Source organism: Perca flavescens, chromosome 13 (genome assembly GCF_004354835.1).
Source record: "Perca flavescens isolate YP-PL-M2 chromosome 13, PFLA_1.0, whole genome shotgun sequence".
Taxonomy (NCBI): domain Eukaryota; kingdom Metazoa; phylum Chordata; class Actinopteri; order Perciformes; family Percidae; genus Perca; species Perca flavescens.
The window spans coordinates 14,484,577-14,503,178 of record NC_041343.1 but is presented as its reverse complement, the minus strand read 5'-3'; the positions used below and the strand labels follow the sequence as shown (position 1 = coordinate 14,503,178).

Here is an 18,602-nt window from a genome sequence, read left to right as displayed (position 1 = left end):
TCTTTAATGCTAACATAGCGCTGTGTGCTACAATTACTGAGTTTATTTGACAGTTGCTTGTGTTTCATAAGTGAATATTTTACATGTCGATAAATATGTGTCAATATGATCAGTAGATGCTGTTCTATGAAGCCCACTGTTGCACACTTTATAGATATGTGTCCATCCTTTAAAGCAACACTATGTAACTTTTCCCGCTTTGGTCTCCCTACAGGTTGTCTCATTGGAACTACAGCTGCAGCTAAAAGTTACATAGTGTTGCTTTAAAATGCTGCTTGTTTGGTTATAATATGGTGAGCATAAAAGATTACGTGCCTGCAGCAGCAATAGTGTAATGGATGAGGTTATTTCCAGAGGTTGTTTTTATTACACTGAAATCGATAGGGTTTATGGAAAAAGACATGTCTGCATATTTCACAGTCAAAGGCCTGATAAACTAAAAGCCCTGTATTGTTTTGTGTCTCTGTGGTATCTCTTCCTTGGAAAATGATGACAAGAAGTTGGTCAATACAGGCCAAAGGAGGTTCTCAGGAACAGCATTCAATGCCCAAATCTGAGCAGTAACAGTGAAAAACTAACTCATGCTTGTCAGATTCAGTGACTTTAACCTCAAGTAACTCTCTTTCTCAGATTTTGGTTGTCTATGCACTGTAGTGCATGGAGTTATTTAACATTGACCATTGATCTCCAACTAACAATTATTCTCCTGCAGTATGGCAGCCAATCAGAGCTGTAGCCAATCAGTAGAAAAGATGCTAATAGTAATAGTGTAATTACATAAGCCTGCAGAAAAATCAAAGAATACCCCTCCTTTAAGGCACAACATGTCATGTTTTAGATGTAACAATGCTGTTTTAACATGATGGTATTTGTGGACTTTCAAGGTGTTGAAGTGGCATTAAAGTGCCCATATTATGAAAAAAACACTTTTCTGGGATTTGGGGTGTTCTTTTGTGTCTCTGGTGCTTCCACACACATACAAACTTTGAAAAAAATCCATCCATGCTGTTTTGAGTGAGATACGGTTTCTGAATGTGTCCTGCCTCTAAAAAAGGAATGGCGCGCCACAGCTGCCTAGACTAACATGCCAATCACTTGACAACAAGATTAATATTGCCCTGCAGGAATGTTCAATTAAGAACTCCGCCGTCTGCCTTTGTGAACATGATCAGTTCTTGCCACATAAGTTTGCCACATGAAAAAACTTCTTAGGCATGTACTGTACGTCTTATGCTGTCAACACTGCTGTCAGCTCTACTGACAAATGGTTTGTTTTTAACTCCCAAACTAACCAATTATCATGTACAACCAATTTAAAATACAAGTGTGACTACTGTCACTACTGCTAATAATGCACACAGAGGAACAATATAGCTACACTTCCAGCTGCTTTTGAGTCATTTTCTAATTTCTCACCAAAGAGTCATTAAGTTGACCATGAGCACACAGAAAACACAAGTGAGCTCTAAATGTTCAGCTGCACCGCACCTGCACTGGTAGTCAGGGTAAGGACGCACAGAGCAAAAACATATAAATATAAAACAGATGAATAAATACATTAATAATTTAATTTCCCTGAAATAATGAATTGTATCAGAAACTACATACAGCAGGGTGGGCTGGCAGTAAGATAAAAGTGTGCCATGTGTGGAAGGTTTGCAGGAGTGACTGCCCCTTTCTGGTCCAGAGGCACTTCACTCAGACCCCTCCGCTCACAAACACATACAGTATAAACATGTTTCATCTGAGGTTATGCAAAGCAATAAAAATCCTAACTGCTTTGTGTCTAACATGGCAACCCCATGCTCTGAACTCCACAGAAATGGCAAGTGATAATTGGCAATGACTGGAACGAAAGTATAAAAGCTTTAGAAAAGTTGGAATACAGGATATCTTTCAAAAACAGAAACCTTGCATGTACAATGAAATAAAAAGAAGACCGTCGTGCTTTTGGCCACAGCCAAGCATGTTCTCACAGTGGTCAAATGTCATGCAGGTTTGTAATGAGAATTTTGGATTTGTACAGAAGTTCAAATATGTTGAAACCAAACCAGAGTTTAAGGGGAAACGGTCAGAGTGTCTAGTGAAGCATGACTTCCAGAAAGACAATATCAGATCCAATCGTAGTAATATCTCAAATATGTAGACAATACTTTGAATTATGACTTAGGTTTGGCTGCTGAAAAGCAGAAACAGTGGGGACATGATGTAAAAAAATAAAAACTAATAACTTCAAAAAGATATTAGAAAAAATAACAGAAGCGAAACTCAAGAGTGTAAGAACCCCTTAAAGTCTGATTTGTGGCTACGAGACCAGCGTGTAGCTTAGGTCTCTTTAGTGAAAGAAGAAGAATCGTGTCTTTCATTTCCTCACTGCCAATGTCCCCAACACCAGCAAGGAAATGTTGTCAGTACTGGCACTTGCAGGCTCAATAATCACTGAGCATGTTGACACGGACAAACAGGTCTTTATATAGACCAATTGTATTTTATGTCTCTCCTTAGCAAGTCTGAGCTGTGCAGCTCAGGAAACACACACATTGCTAGTCCACACACATACAGGACCCCAGTAACAAGGAACAGGATACAAGCTAAAATGCGATGGACAGGAAGTGGGGAGGTGGCTGACATCATATAAAGAGACAGAGGGATTTCTCCCTCCCGTTTCCTGTTTCAGTCAGGCAGAAGCAGACTCCCAAAGACCTACGAGCCACTGGGTCCTTGCCCGAACGGGCTCCCTGGCCCCTGGCGATGGCGTATGGGTTCAGGCTGGGGAGAGGGGTTGGCTGGACGACTGCAGGTTGGATACAGCATTCAGGCCTGTGTCAAACAGCTGAAAGTTGTGTTGGCTTCGAATCAGGCAGATCCAGGAGAGCCTGAACAGTCACACCCACCTTCACCAGGCCGCGCTCTTCTAGGATGTGATGGGGCAGACACAGCTTGTCCTGAGTTAGCAGAGAAGCGTCTTTTGTTATTTACACTCAGCAAAACAGACAGGTGTGGCTTACATAGTTTCTCTCCTCCCTCATTATTTAAAGGGTTGTTCAAATTCCAAAACAAACACACTTACCTCTAGTGGTATCTAATTATGCCAAGAATTTAGGTGTTGAGGTTTTAAGATAGTGATCTATAATATGATATCAACATGATATCATGCAAGATTATGTGGCTGTGTTATGTTTAATTAAAAAAACATTTTGAAAACCTGGGACTTTCTCAAAGATCTTTGTGGCTGACTGAAGCATATTTATGAGACTTTCTTCACAATAACAGCACACTGCTTGATTTTCTATAATACTGATTTGACATCATCACTTTGTCATGGATCAGTACCTTCAAAACAAACAAAAAACATAATTTCTTTTAGACAGCTTTGTAGCAGTGGTTTTAAAATATTTGTCTGTGAGATTTGTGAATTTGTGAAGCAAAATGGCTGTACGGATTTGAATATTCTATGTAACTGAATACCTGATTGTGAAATAAAATCAGAACTTAAAATCATTATATATATTGTTATCTTGTTTTTTTTAGGGTTCTCAAATGCAGATTTGTCCAATATTCAAAACATACGTTGCACAACTTCAATTGGTAATTTTCTAAATCTAAAAATTCCAGTCATGTCAAAACAAATGTAGTTGCTAAAACAGGATTGGTGAAATTCAAGCACTAAAATTTATATATATGTATATGTATAATAATTGTTTTGAAGTAACAATACTAATATGTCAGGCAGATCTTGCCAAAGGAAATGATAATAAATGTTTGTTTTATTTCCATTGGCTATGAGATACATACACGTAATATAATAATAGCCTTACCTGTGTGACACCCAGCTTTTTACAGGCATCCAAAAAGTTCTCCACATTCCTACGGCATTTAGCCATGCTAAGCTTTGGCTGGAAGACAGGATATCAATCATGTTAGAAATAGAAAGCAGTACACACAAGGTTATGTAGGTTATGTAGGTACATAATAACTCTGAAGTATTAACTACAAAAAGTGATAAAGCTAATTTATTCTCACTTTATTCTTCAGATCTCACCAAGTGTTATTTGCGATTTGAAATAAAAAAGAACCCTTTTAGGATTTTCAGTGTGCTTACCACTGCGGGAGACGGCACGTGGATGCTGGCAACAGACCGAGGACAAATGTGATTAGCTAAATGGCAAAGGACAACCCCATCCATCAGAGCAGCTCCAACATCGTCTGGGAGCAACACCTTCAGTCTGGACTCAATGTTCTGGAAACACATTAACATTGACCTCATGACATCACTGTATTCATACTTTACACTGTATTCTGTATTATTTACACTGAGTTTTGTCTCCCCTTCGGGCCCTGTCTGTTCTTTATTTACCAGGAATTTCCTGCTGAGACTCAGCAGAAAGTGAATATGGGTGCAACCAGCTCATTACCTGAGGAGAGTGTCCAGGCATGCACTGCACTGTATGTTTTAGACAGGTTTACAAAATGATGTCATTTGGAATACCGTGAGAAAATCACATGGTAAATCCAATTTAAACAGTTTACACATGGAAATAGAATTTTGTGAAAAGACGTTTAGTTAAGCCATACGCAGGTTGAAAACTAGGAACTCTTTTTGCTGGGTGAAACTTGTGAAGCAGTACAATACATTTGGATGTTTCGATGTTATCTGTGTATGGTCCTTTCTGTGAATTTGGAGCAAATGTATTGAATACATTGTTCTTCAAACTAGGTTGTCATAAAGGGAAAACAATATGTATGTGTTTCTTGAGTGTCAATGGCCTAAACAGCCTAATGTTTTGTGTTCATTATTTTTCTTTGCATATTTAAAGCTATAATGCGTAGTTTCTGTCTCCCTCAAGAGAAATTCTAAGTAATGAGACACCCTCACTCCTCTTCCACGCAGCTGCTAGTAGGCAAGGACACAGAGGATTAAAAAAACATGGACGCTTCAGAAGAGGTCACTATCTTCACTCGATTTTCTGCGGACGAAAGTCTGAACATAGCCAAGTTTTGTGGAGCTGATAGTCTTAATTAGCTTTGTAGCAACTCATTTGGCAATGGCTTGAATGTAACGGATGTTCATTATTCTAAAAAAGTTACGCACTACTTTTGAAATTTGGAGACTCAAGGGATTAGTTACTTTAAAGAATTTATTTATTGACATCACTTTTGCGTCTTTCAACTAGCTCTCCAGAAAGTTTAATCTACCCCAAACTCACTTCTTTAGATATTTACAGATACAGGACTTTACACATTCTAAATTAGGTCACTTTCCGGCTCTCCCCCCCAAAACCCAATTAGACCTTATTCTAGATTTCGACCCTGTCAAGAAGGGATACATTAGTAAACTCTACGACGCAATTAATAAGGTGGGCAAGATACCACTCAACCCTCTTAAAAATCGATGGGAGCGAGATATGGGAATGTCTATCTCCGAGGAAGATTGGGATCAGGCAATCTGAAGGATACACTCCTCTTCAGTATTCATGAGACATTTTTGGTCTCTCTTTCTCTCGCTCTCTCTATCTCTTCAACCTGGTGTTAGTTTATGTCCCTCTGCATGTGTCCAACATCTATTAGTATACATTTCCCTTCTTTTCCTCTATTTGCACCTGTAAATGAGATATTTATTTATTATTTAACAAAGCTTTGATGCTTTTTCAAACCTGATGTGGGCCTAAGTAACAAAAAAAAATGGGGGTTTCATATGCTTCACAGTAGTCAAAGACATAACTGAATTCAGCTGAATCTGTCTCAATACTTCAATGCCTAAAAGGTTCTTTCTGATTGACTTCCCGAAGTAGCATGGTCATATACCATGTCATCTATCACAGTAGTTTGTTGTTCCAAGATCAAATATCTGGATGCTATCTGTCACCAAAAGAAAGCCTGTTAGTTCTTGTGCATGAGGGTGTGTAGGCTCTGTCATAAGCAAAGTCCAGGTCCTGAAGCTACTTGGCCAGAGTCCAACACATGTTCTGTGTTTTTCATCATAGTCCAGTCAATGAGGAGCAGGAATAGGATGTGAGACATGATGCGTTGTCACCTCAGGTTGGCTTTGATAGTAGATCTTGGTATTCATAATAAAGATTTTATAAGGAATTTTATTGACGTTTATGATCTACTATGTGGTGTTTTTGTGCACTTTCAAATGCTTTCATGCTTTCTCCATAAAGTTGGACAAACAAAAGGGTTGTTCTTCTCCCAGCATTGCTTAATGGTCTTTTCTAAATGTGAAACTCTAGTCAGTGAATGCAATTTGACCTTCACTGTAGTTTCCATTCAAAACACTTGGAAGTAGTGTAATCTCTGACCAGTGATGACAATGATTTTATTGAGATAGAAAGTTCATTCAGTCAAGACTCAAGTCTTGATTTCTTGGTGAACGTCCAGGGGCAAGACCTTTAAGCCGACATTGACAAAAAGGCCTGCTCTAACTTTTTGTGAAAGAAGTCAGTGGCGGGTTTCCCAGGAAAGTGAATGTCTCTTCTATTACGCCTGTGCATTCCTTTTCTTGCTGTTGTTTCAGTGTGCGTAGTTTCTGTTGCCCCCATGAGGAATTCTAAGTAATGAGAACAAAACTGTCGGTGCATCCACATGATACAAGCCTTCCATGATTGCTCACCCGCCTCACCCCTCCTCCACGCAGTTGCTAGTAGCCAAGGATATCAAAAATTAATATCAAAAAGTTATGCACTAAAGCGTTAACTCAGCTCATAACTACAATATTCCTATGAATCTGTAAATAATGTTAGCTTGATTCAGGGATATCAGGTCATCTCAACCTGTGAAATGGCCTGAAAACATGAAGTCCAACATTTGTTATTGGTGTGATATTATGTGGTTCTTTAGAAGCAAGTGGGTTGAGCACATCTGTGCACTCTTTTGTATTTCATTTAATTATTGAGGTCATGAAGCTACCTATTAAAGGTGCTCTAAGTGATGTGACGCATTGTTTAGGCTACAACATTTTTCGTCACATACAGCAAACATCTCCTCACTATCTGCTAGCTGCCTGTCCCCTGAACACACTGTAAAAGAACGCGGTCTCTGTAGACAGCCCAGGCTCCACAAACGCCAACAAAAACAAACTGCACTGGGACAGGCAGCTCGCGGATAGTGAGGAGATGTTTGCTGTATGTGACAAAACATGTTGTAGCCTAAAAAACGCGTCACATCACTTAGAGCACCTTTAAGTCTGTGATAAGTGATGAGAGATTAAAGTTCCTTTCATTAACTCAGTGATCTCATACGTTACAGCTTTCTCTGCCTATTTAACAAAGCGCACAAAAGCGTTCTTTGGCCTCTCCCAGTACGTTACCTCACCTCTCAATCTTTGTTCTTCTAGACAATCTCGGTCAAATTATCCTTTCCATCTCCTATCTTCTTTGGTTAAGTTTTGGTTTTAAGCCAAGGATACAATGCTCTTTTCAACTAGTTTAGGTGTGCCTTGGACAGTCTCCAACTTGTTGCTGAAAGATTTATTGTCCTTTTCTGTACAGACATCTTGCTGGCAGATACTCAGCTTCTACTGACCTCTGTTTTTCTTTGTACACTCCAGTTTAGGATGTCAGCTTAGGATGTCATCTTGCCGTCCATTTTGTTTTTATGGTGTGACCCTTCTGAACTGAAGTTTGACTTTTTTCATGGAGAGGGGCCATTAACTAGTTTTTGTATACTTGTAATTTTAATTTAAAATTCAACCAACTAAGCTGTGGCTGCAACAGATAGACTGTTTTCAAGCACTCTATAATCAGAGGTGTCAAGTAACGAAGTACAAATACTTTGTTACCTTACTTAAGTAGAAATTTTGGGTATCTATACTTTACTGGAGTAATTATTTAACAGCAGACTTTTTACTTCTACTCCTTACATTGTCACGCAATTATCTGCACTTTCTACTCCTTACATTTTAAAAATAGCCTCGTTACTCCTATTTCAGTTTGGCTTGTTATCATTCCGGCTTGTCATCGTTCAAAAAAACACACACATAAAAAGAAAAACCTATCCAGATAAATCACGCCATCTGGATAGAATGAATTGAGAAGTATAAACATATACCATTCCGACACCCTATTGGTTTGTACGCAATCCATCGCACCTGTACAGACCCGGTGCTAATACGGCACCGGTGCTTTAACGACCGTTATCTACCGGACCGAATAGCAATGCGGATTTCGGTGCCTTATTTAGGTGCCGCCTAAATGACTGTGCTTCTCTCTGATGCTCCGAAAACGGACGTTAGAGGGAACTGAAACATCACCACACGGGACACTAGTTAACACCACACTCGACACCACAAGCCCGCCCCTGCTGCTGCAGGCAAAGCATAACTCGTTAGCTCAGCAAGCAAGCAACATGTCGGTAAAGGATATTTGCCGTTTGTGTAACAAGAATTTACAAATAAAAGGCACCATTTCAGGTTCCCGGACCATATTCCAAAAGAAGGATCCAAGAGAAAAAAGCATTAGCGAGCGGCTAACAGAATTAGGGCTACCGCTGTCTGAAAATACTGGTTAGCTGATTGGATAAACCATCTGTCTATCACCACCTAACCCACCTCAAAACCAACGCTGATTGGCCCGGTCATTTGGCTAACGGCTCCAAATTATCTCTACCTCAAGATGCCAGACTGATCTGCGAGTGGAAAACTGGAGCTCGCGAGATCAGGACGGTCTCACGAGGCTATTATAGGAGTGCAACTGAATGTAAACATGACTTTTGTTTGTTCACAAGAAAATCCACAGTGCACCTTTAATAATTGCAAAGTTCGGCGCCTCAAACAACATCCAGTTGAAGGGAATTGAAGTGGTGACTCATCTGTTATGATTAACTCCAGATAGGATTAAGCACATACTGTACTTATTGAATATAAGGTAGGTAAACATATTCCTCGACACATTGGAATGTTAAATGTGCATGTTCACGCACAAGCAAATTCTAAAGTAGCTCCTATTTGACACTTCACATAATTATCCTGTCATTCTTGTCAACGGACTGTCTGTAAATGGTCCTTCTCTTTCTCCTTCTAAGAAAACTTGGCAGCCTAAAGGTGCTTATTTCTCTTTGTGCAAATCAGTCCTACTATAGGGCTGATACATAGTACAGTGTGACACAACTTCTTAGAAACCAATAAGTAACTTGAAGATATAAACACTGGAAAAAAAGCAGGATCTGGCAGGCTTTGGACAGTGAAGGACTCAATGTTTTGTGCAGAATACAAAGGCATAAACAATCTGTGAAGCTTCTGACCTGCCGTAAGAGTCCTATCTGTTCGATTTCCTCTCTCAAGTGCTCCATCTTCCTCCTCATAGTGAAGCTGGGGTCTGTCGAGCTGTACTCCTGGCGGCTTCCTCTGGTGAAGGCTGAAATAATAGACAAACTGTTCTGAGTTCCAGAGAACACACAGTGAGATGCAAAGAGGAAGCTAAAATCCAAGACACAGCTACTAATGACTTTCCTAGGAGATCAGTTCTACTACAGGTCAGTGTGAATACAGTTACACAGATTCTACTCCTGCTTTCCAGGAAAGTCTGTTCTCTTATTGGGCCTAAAACCTAAGCACTACATCTGATGATGTCCAAGCAGGAAATCTGGATATTATCTGTGTCATCAGGAAAAAGGTGACACCGCTATGAAACCAAACTACACTGTATAGAAAACAAATATCTTTACATCTTCACTTTCATGGTTTCTAGAAATTGTCAAGGTGAGTCACACTTCTGGCATCATTTTTTATCTTTAATTATCATACTATAACATAGTACGATCGAATACATATCCCACAAAAAAAAATGAAAAAGTTCTTCTCTAAAGAAGTTTTGTTAGAATTGCATCCCGCACAAATCCTTGCACCCCATTGGGTCCTTTGTTTCTGGAAACGCAGCTTCTGACAATATATGATATGAATGTTTTCCAAATATGTTCTTTTACATATGTGACACTATTGAAAGAGGCTAATGATAAGAGATGAATTCTGCTCTTATTTTAAAACTAATTCATCTAATCGTCATCTTTCCAAACATGTTACAAGCACAAGTAAATTTTCAGTCAGATAAAGGGGTCCTAACTCTTTTTCATTTTTGGTTAAAATAATATCTTCCTTACAGTTCTGAAGAGAAGCAAGAAAGAAAAGTACAGTACATAAGTACAAAATTGAGTGGGAAGTTATACTCCACTACATTTAAGGGGGAAATACTGTACTTTTTAATTGAATATATTTATTTGACAGCTATAGTTACTAGTTATTTTACCAATTAAGATTTTACATACAAAGCATATGAAGAGTCCATAAATATGATGCATTATTAAACCTACATTGTGTAATTTTTTGAGTTGATTCTTAGCAAAAAACCCTTTGTTCTTTCACAAATATGTACTCATTCATGTGAAATGACTTCCACCAACTAATCAAAGTATTCCCGTAAGCGTAGAATCTGACATTCAGAATCATTCAGAATACATACGAGCGAGTCGCTCAAATGACGGCAGCCATGTAGCGCCTCCATCTTTAAGATACATTAGCCAAAGAGGGACATACCTCCGCATTTCGCCCTCTTACACCTACTGGCACCGTGACGAATGCAAGGGGGAGATTACTCGCCAGGGAAGCGAAAAAGAGAATTAAAACAACAACGCGACAGGCAAAGCAACAAGACCAAAGTTAATATTGGAGTGGCTAGAACAGCTGTGTTTAAACGATGGAGAGAGCTAATTTCGGGTTTGGCCACCGTAGGAGGAAGGGCTAGAAAGTAATATTCAGTTGGTTGTCATATACAATTTCACTGCTAGATGGGAGAAACTCTTACACAATGTAGCTTTAAAAGCAAACAGTAAAAATAACAGTAAACATGTAAACAGTAAAATGAGAGATGAAATATTAGTCAATTAATTGACAGAAAATGTAACTATTTTAATAACAATTAATCAAATTAAGAAAAAAATGCCAAACATTTCTCGGTTCCAGCATCTCAAAGATGAGGATTTGCTGATACAGTGGACTGAATAAATTAGAGGTTTGACAGTTGGTCAGACAGAACAAGCTATTTGAAGGTGCCACTTTGGTTCTTGGGGATTGTGATGAAGTCTATTCATAAAGTTTTACGAACCGAACAGTTTAATCGATTAGTTGAGAAAATAGTCAGCAGATTAATCCATAATAAAAACAGTTGTTAGTTGAAGCCTTATATAAAAGTAAAAATGAGCTGCAGCTCAACCAACCACAAACATAAAATGCTGCTTACACATCAATCCATCAGTAGTGAAAATCTAATAATATGAGTACTTTTAACTTTCAAAACTTTAAGTACATTTTCCTGATAATACTTACTACTACAGAAAGCTATAAATCAATGATGAAAACATAAACATTTCCATGATTCGTTAGTGTAGCCAAATTGAAAAGAGAGCCATCAATCATGTTGCACATTGTCCTTGACTGCTAATGCACTGATATAGAACAGATCAACAGTTCCTCAGAAACTTCCCCACTTCCAGAGAAAGGACACTGGAACTCCACCTTAAAATATTTTGGCTTCAGATACGAGCCTTGGGTTGAAATGGAGCACTTCCTCATTGTTTATACAAGCTGCACTTTTATATTTTATATTAGTGGAAGCTAACTGCACATACTATATACTCATTTAGCTAATCCCATTGATTTGAAGGTATCTTTAGTAAAAGAGACTGTTTACTACTGATAAATGATAAATGCTTGGGTAAGTGATGACTTTGTTTTTCTCCTAAATGTAATTTACAAACACGATTTGCTATATATACATTTTTTATTTGGACTTGAGCCTTTGGATTTATCAAGTCAAATGTTTTACACCCTTTTTAGTATCTATTTCTTGCTTGTTTGTATGTTTGTTTATTTATTTAGGAAGGGACAATGTACATTAATTAACATGAGCACTTTTCATCTGCAGTCCCTGGCAGGTTGATGACATTAAAACTAAACATACAAGACCACATAAACATATGAACACAAACGAAGCACATGAACACAAATAAAAGCAGTACGCACAGACCCTTAAGCACATACAAGCTTCAAAGCGCATAAGCTCAGATCCATAAGCACATAAACACAGATAAAAGCACATAGGCAAAAACAAATAGCAAAACAAACTAACCATCATCTCAGATTATGACAGCATGTTAGATTAACCACTAATTTATAGATTTGGAGAAAGACTTGAGCGATGTGATGTTGCTTAGTTCTGTGGGTATGTGCTGCTCAATTGGAAAAGCTGACTGTCCAAAGGTACTTTTTCTATGTGGTATTTTACAATCCCCTGGTTTTATGGTCTACACAAACACATAGTTTTCTGTTTGTAAGGTATGATTTCATTACCCTTTTTACTACATTAGGTGAACATTTTAACTTTGATAATTTGGTAATTAGGACCCAATTTGCATAGGATGCAATTCTTATTTATAGGACGCAATTATTAATTGCATAGAATGCAATTCTTTTTTATCTTCAGAAATGTATTAAAAAGAGGTCATACACATGAGCATGGACTGTTGTCATGCTTGATGTGAATTACCTCACGTACATGCCGAGGTTCAATCACACAATTCCACCACTAGTGTTGTAGCCAAGTCACCAAGTGTCGAGTCAGAGTCAAGCATCCAGTCCCCAGTCCAAATCCAAGTCTGAATCACCAAAGAAGAGTCAGAGTTGAGTCACCATTACCTGAGTTTGAGTCACAAGTCAAGAGTCCAGAGAATAGCGACTCGAGTCTGACTCGAGTCCATCGGACACATAAAAACTCAGAAACTTTCGATTCCAACTTCCGAGTCCTATTTCATGAAACCTTGAGTCAAATTTCATAATTCCTCGAGTCCAAGTCATCAGTACACGAGTCCAAGAAGAGTCTGAGTCCAGGATTCAAGGAGCCTATCACTGCCACATTAAAAAGACAATAACCCTGTGGCGGGCTATTTTTGAGTTCCAAGATCATTACTGTTGTAAAAAGTGAAAACACTGACCCAAAAATGTAACACAGTCATGCAACAAGTCTATAAAACTGAAGTTACCTGATCTCGGCTTTAGTCCAAACACTGTCAGAGTGGTGCTGAAATCAACGTTGCGCAAGCCCTCCTGTAGGCATAACATTCATGAGAATTTAAATAAGGCATTCATTGTCTTAGCACTCAAAGATATTTTGAGATGATTGTTTTTCATCCACACACAATGGTTCTTACACCTACCTCACAGTCGTCATTCCCAGTGGAGTTTTTCCGAGCACTCTGACACTTGTACTGTCATGTAAGGAAAAACACATTATTTTTATAATATGACTCAGACTCCATTTCTATCCACCCTCTCCAGTTGGACAGGTTTCAGTGGACTTTAGACTTTGGTTGTTGATATCATACTGACGTACATACTGTGGGTGAGATGATAATGATAAAAAATGACTATCGTCATACAGTCCTTCACTATGTTATCTTTAATCAACGTAACATCATCACATTTTCTTGATAAAACCTGGAACTTTCTTAAGGACATTTATGAGACCTCCTTTTCACAATACGTTTTAAAGGCTCAGTTCACCTAAATCACACATAAAAACAGGTTTACTCCCACCAGTATCTAGCAATGTAAATACCTGCTTCAGAAACATATGCTCTAACCCCAATACAAAGGAGGAAAATGGAATTTGTGGTGCTTGATTATTTATTTGTTTAACTCAACAGGAGGGTGTGTTTCCAGAAACAATGTCCCAGTTCTGGAGAATCCACAGATCTCACTGTGAACAGCAACCAAATATTTCTGCATTGCTTGATACCAATAAAGGTTAAGTGCGAAATACACAACTAATTACCTGAGGGGAAAATGCAAATATTGTATTTTGTTCTGCAGAAGATACATTTTATTAATCATAAATTAGACCGCTGCAGCTTTGGGGAGACGTGTGCGGGATCCTACCTTGAGATAATCTTTTCTCAGGTACTTGTTCCTTCTGCGTTCTTCATTCTGATTGAGAATGGGTGGGACTTGGGGCCACATTGGCTCTGAATCTGACTGGTCTGTCTTCAAGCTGCCATCAAAGGAGCAGGAGGAAGAAGGCTGTAAAAGCATAAAGATACAATTAAAATAATTCTCTGCATCCTCCAGAGGAATGGGGGACTATAAATAAAGTAACTTGTGGACACAGGACATTTTTACTTGTGGTATGTTTGATTTGAAGTCAAAGAGTTTGTACCTGTCCACTCAGCACTGATGCTCCACTACTTCCTTCATCCAGAGAAGCACTAGAATAAAGACAAGGGTAGCATCAGATGTCTATATCTGTTGTTTTGGGGTTTTGTTTAAGCATTTTTATTACAGATTACAGATAGACTGGAAAGGGGAGAGAGAGAGGAGATGAAACGCAGCAAAGGGCCGCTGCCAAGGACTCAGCCTAGATGGGGTGCATGCTCTATCGGGTCAGATCAAATCACGATACTATTCTGTATCGACTTTTTCCCTGACTCCTACTCTACAAGGGCTCCACTGTAACACACACACATGTGTGCTTCTAGTCAGCATGAGTGAATATGTGGTACAGTACGTACCTGCGAGCAGTCTGAGGCGGGGGCCTTGGCTTGCTGCCTGAGCTTCCGGAGTGACTTAGGAATCTGCAGACGGAAACAGATGAAGAACAAGAACTGTGACAATGGCGATGACTCATGTTGCGTTATTTATGTGGTTTACGTCAATCGTAATGAAAGGTTTACAAACAGTAGGACTGAGTCAAATTCAATGGAAAATTCTCCAGTTGAGCAACAAAGGGCAATTACAGTCATTTGCACAATAAATAGTGTCTATTCATAGTCTAGTCCAGTGGTTCTCAACTTTTTTTTGTGCCAGCGCCCCCCTATCAAATATTATGTATGTTAATTCCCCAGAATATTAATGATTATGCCCTAATATAGGCCTATTATTGTTGTTACTATTGTTATCAAAAATAATCAAAAAATCAAATTGAATGACAAAACAACACATGTATTAGTTTCCCAGGTATCAAAAAAGCCATGTGAATAGAAATTATATATTTACAGGTTTTTAAAAAAAATGCAACCATTTGACATTAAAATTAAATAACAGCAGCCAATCTAGCCAAGACTAGATAACATTCAAACTATAATTAGGTATTATCAAAAGGCCTGCTGCATGGTGTGAACCTCAGCACCTTATAAGATGACTATAATTTGAATGTCCTTTTTTGTTTGTGAAGTGACCTTGGGTGTCATTAAATGCGCTTTAAATAAAATGTATTATCATTATTATTATTATTATTATTATTATTACAAACACTAACAGTAGCCAATCAGAAACAGCTAGCAATTTAACATTCAAATCTAGTTTTCATTCAAATCTAAAATCGAATTGTTCCAACGGAAAACAAGCTGGCACTTATCGAAGGGTAAAAGCAGAAGACGCACGCACGCACGCACACAGAAAAGTATTTTGGTGATGACAAACAACTTGAAGAATGACACCTACTCCCGAATGGAAATAAGTTTAATGTTGCAGACCACTTATTTTTTTAGTAGTTTAAGTGTAAACATGTATTATTGTGAATCTTTGGTTTAAACTAGCTTTCAAACAAACGCCCCCCAAGGGCACCTCAACGCCCCCCTTTACAAAATATTGCTTCCAACGCCCCCCATCATCTCCTGGGGGGCGGTACCGCCCCCGTTGAGAAACACTGGTCTAGTCCTAAATTTAGCACCAGCCAGGGGTGATTTTGGCAAAAGTCCTGCAAAATCAGTTTTCAGTTTAGTGTCAGTTGAAACTGCACATCCAGCCGAACAAGTAGGTTATGTGTCAACCATATTGACCCTACAGTCACATTAGCGACAAAGCGACAAGCTGCCATTCATTTTCAATGGGAGTGGCCATTTGCCAGTGACAAGCAACGAGCTTGCCGCTGCCACGAGCAAGGCAGGGCCGAAATAGACGATGCCAATTGGAGTGAGGCAGCTCCTCTAAATGAGGGCGCCCAGATAGCTCAGTTGGTAGAGTCGGCAAAGCTGTTTGAAACCTAAATGGGCATGAATATTTTTTTCCGTTAAACTCTTACATCAAGATATCTAAATGAGGGCGCCCAGATGCCTCAGTTGGTGGAGCAGGCGCCCACATATAGAGGTTTACTCCTCAACGCAGCGGGCCAGGGTTTGACTCTGACCTGCGGCCCTTTGCTGCATGTCATTCCCATAGACAGTATATAATGGACCAATAGACCCCGTTGCTCTGGACGGAGACCAGGGAAGGCTATTAGAAGCACTTTTCCGGTGATCTCTTGCTTTACTGCGCAGCCTCCAACTGACAGAGACAACGTAAATGTGACGTGAGCAACGTGTCTGAAAGTTGTAAGTCTTCTGGTAGCTGTGCCAAGAGAAATCTCAATCATTCCCAATCTTATAGAGACGGAGAGTGTAGGTATATGTAAGGAGATAACATAAGCACAGGCAAATTATTGCTAACTAACATGCTAGTTAACATTAGTAATTAAACCTAAACAGTTAATGTAAGTCGAAACTGCCTGTGAGCTTCTCCTGTACTATACGGTAATTCCTCTACTGTGCGACAGTAAGTCACTTGGTTATGACACAATCGTTAGCTTATTTTTACAAAAACGTCTGCTACGGAGCTATAACGTGAGGTACAAGGTAATGGAGCCTTTTATACATTGTAGTGTTACTTTAGAAATAAACATTGGACAAATAGAGTCTTTAAACGCTTCAGATGTAAAGTTATTCGCAGTCAAGTGACGTAAAAAAAAAAATGGCGGTCAGTGTAATGCTAACAAGAGGTGATCGCTTCGTAGCAACAAAATGGCGCCATCGGAGGTTCGCGTTCTGAAGCGAAGCTTACCCCCTTGGTCATTCCTCCTCTCTCTTCCCTTTCATGTCTTCAGCTATCCTGTCAAATAAAGGCCTAAAATGCCCAAAAATAATCTAAAAAAAAAAAAAAAAAAAACTATCTAAATGAGTCTGACACATGGCAGTTAGCTATAGCCTAGTTAGCCTAAGTTAGGTTCAGGGTTCAGTATGAAGTGAAAATAATGATTGGAATAGTGAAAATATGTTAATATTATTATCACCTTTTTCCCTTCCCTGTCTCTGTTTACTGTGGTAGCCTACCTATAAGTCTTGACATTGTAGAAACTTGATGTGACTAAATTCTGATCTAAGAGCCCAATTATATAGGATTATATGGCCTCATAGTAACCATTTTCAATGTGTGTCGAAAGCCTTATTTTTATTTGAACTTGACATTACTGTATAAAATAATCTATTGTGAGCTAAGGAGTTCTGCCCTCAATCACTCCATCGTGACTCTTAACCCAAAATCTAGGGTGAGTTGAGCCAATGTTAATATTTGCATAATACCATTTCATTTGTAATACATCCTCACCTTTGTAGTAATGGCCCTGTGGCTCAGCATTAAAGTAAGTTTTCTCAGAATTGTTGGCGTCTTTCTAGTCACATATTTCAGTGTTTTCCCTACCGTGATGGTCCAAAATGATGTTAAAATGCACAGTTTGCACACTAGAATAATGTTTTAAAAAAGCAAAACTAAAGCTGTGATCCTAGAATCACCCCTGGCAACGGCGATGTTGAAAGTAAGCATCAACCAGCTCACAGGAAATATAAGATTCTTCTAAGAGGAAAACATGTTCATTCAAGCATTGAAACAGCTTGGATTTCCTTATACTGTGTCATGTGATTGTATTGGCAATGGTTAACCAGCGTAGCAAAAAAATAATCTGTAAATGATGATAAAGAAAGTCCATCTACCTGTGAGCCCTGCCAGTGACTCTCCGTCTGTGAATAAGACTCTCCGCTCTGCAAATTAAGGACCGTCGTCTAGAAGCCGCACGTCAAATGTGCAGCAGCAGAGTTGAGGGAGAAAGAAAGAGTGGGCAGAGTGAAGGAGGTGAAATGGTGATGATGGAGTCATATTTGGGAATGTTAGGCAGCAGCAGCACACATGACATGAGCATACATGTTAAATGATGATAAATCAGGAGAAAGCAACAGAATACAGAGGTGGCTTTTAGCAGGTCAGCAAATGGAGATCTTAAAGGGGTGATAGAATGCAAAACCGATTTTACCTTGTCATAGTTGAAAAACGACAGTTTGGTGGGTAAATAGGACATACATAGAACCCAATCAAAATCCCACTGACACATCTTTCCTCTGCAAATCTCACAATTTGAAACTGCCTCTGAAAACGGGCGAATCTCAACAAAGCTAAAAATTGACGTCAACTCCTCAACTCCTAGTCTTTGTCACGCCCCAACATTTGCATAGGCCTGAGGTCAGCTTAGTCTTCTGAATCTAGGTCACGCAGATCTCTGATATTCCATTACTAAATTCACTTCTGCGACTTTTTTATGCGAGAAATCAACTATGTAGAGCTCAAATACGGGCTGTTTTACGAAAAGTTATGGCTAATTGCAAATTTGGTAAGACAGTGTCGGACTTCAAGAGCTCCACAATCTGCCGTGACAGCAGGCGGCTGCTGGCCGGGTTTGATGCCTTCCCGGTCAGCCTCTCCCCCTTCACAGACCCGCTGAACTGGAGCTCTGTCAGATCTCACACACGAGCTGTAC

The 18,602-nt window shown here is 39.1% G+C and overlaps 1 protein-coding gene across 1 annotated transcript in view; it reads right to left on the bottom strand.

The window, feature by feature from the left end:
* Positions 1-969: 969 nt before the first annotated feature.
* Positions 970-18,602, bottom strand: part of lrch2 (leucine-rich repeats and calponin homology (CH) domain containing 2) — a 33,894-nt gene continuing 16,261 nt past the window's right edge. Inside the window, exons 12-21 of the mRNA XM_028596371.1 lie at positions 17,785-17,853; positions 14,554-14,616; positions 14,202-14,250; positions 13,925-14,065; positions 13,204-13,254; positions 13,030-13,093; positions 9,241-9,353; positions 4,103-4,240; positions 3,819-3,896; positions 970-2,945 (exon numbers count right to left, since the gene is read on the bottom strand). Of these exons, the coding sequence (XP_028452172.1) occupies positions 2,826-2,945; positions 3,819-3,896; positions 4,103-4,240; positions 9,241-9,353; positions 13,030-13,093; positions 13,204-13,254; positions 13,925-14,065; positions 14,202-14,250; positions 14,554-14,616; positions 17,785-17,853 (886 nt within the window). The 3' untranslated portion in view covers positions 970-2,825. The remainder of the gene's footprint in view (positions 2,946-3,818; positions 3,897-4,102; positions 4,241-9,240; positions 9,354-13,029; positions 13,094-13,203; positions 13,255-13,924; positions 14,066-14,201; positions 14,251-14,553; positions 14,617-17,784; positions 17,854-18,602) is intronic.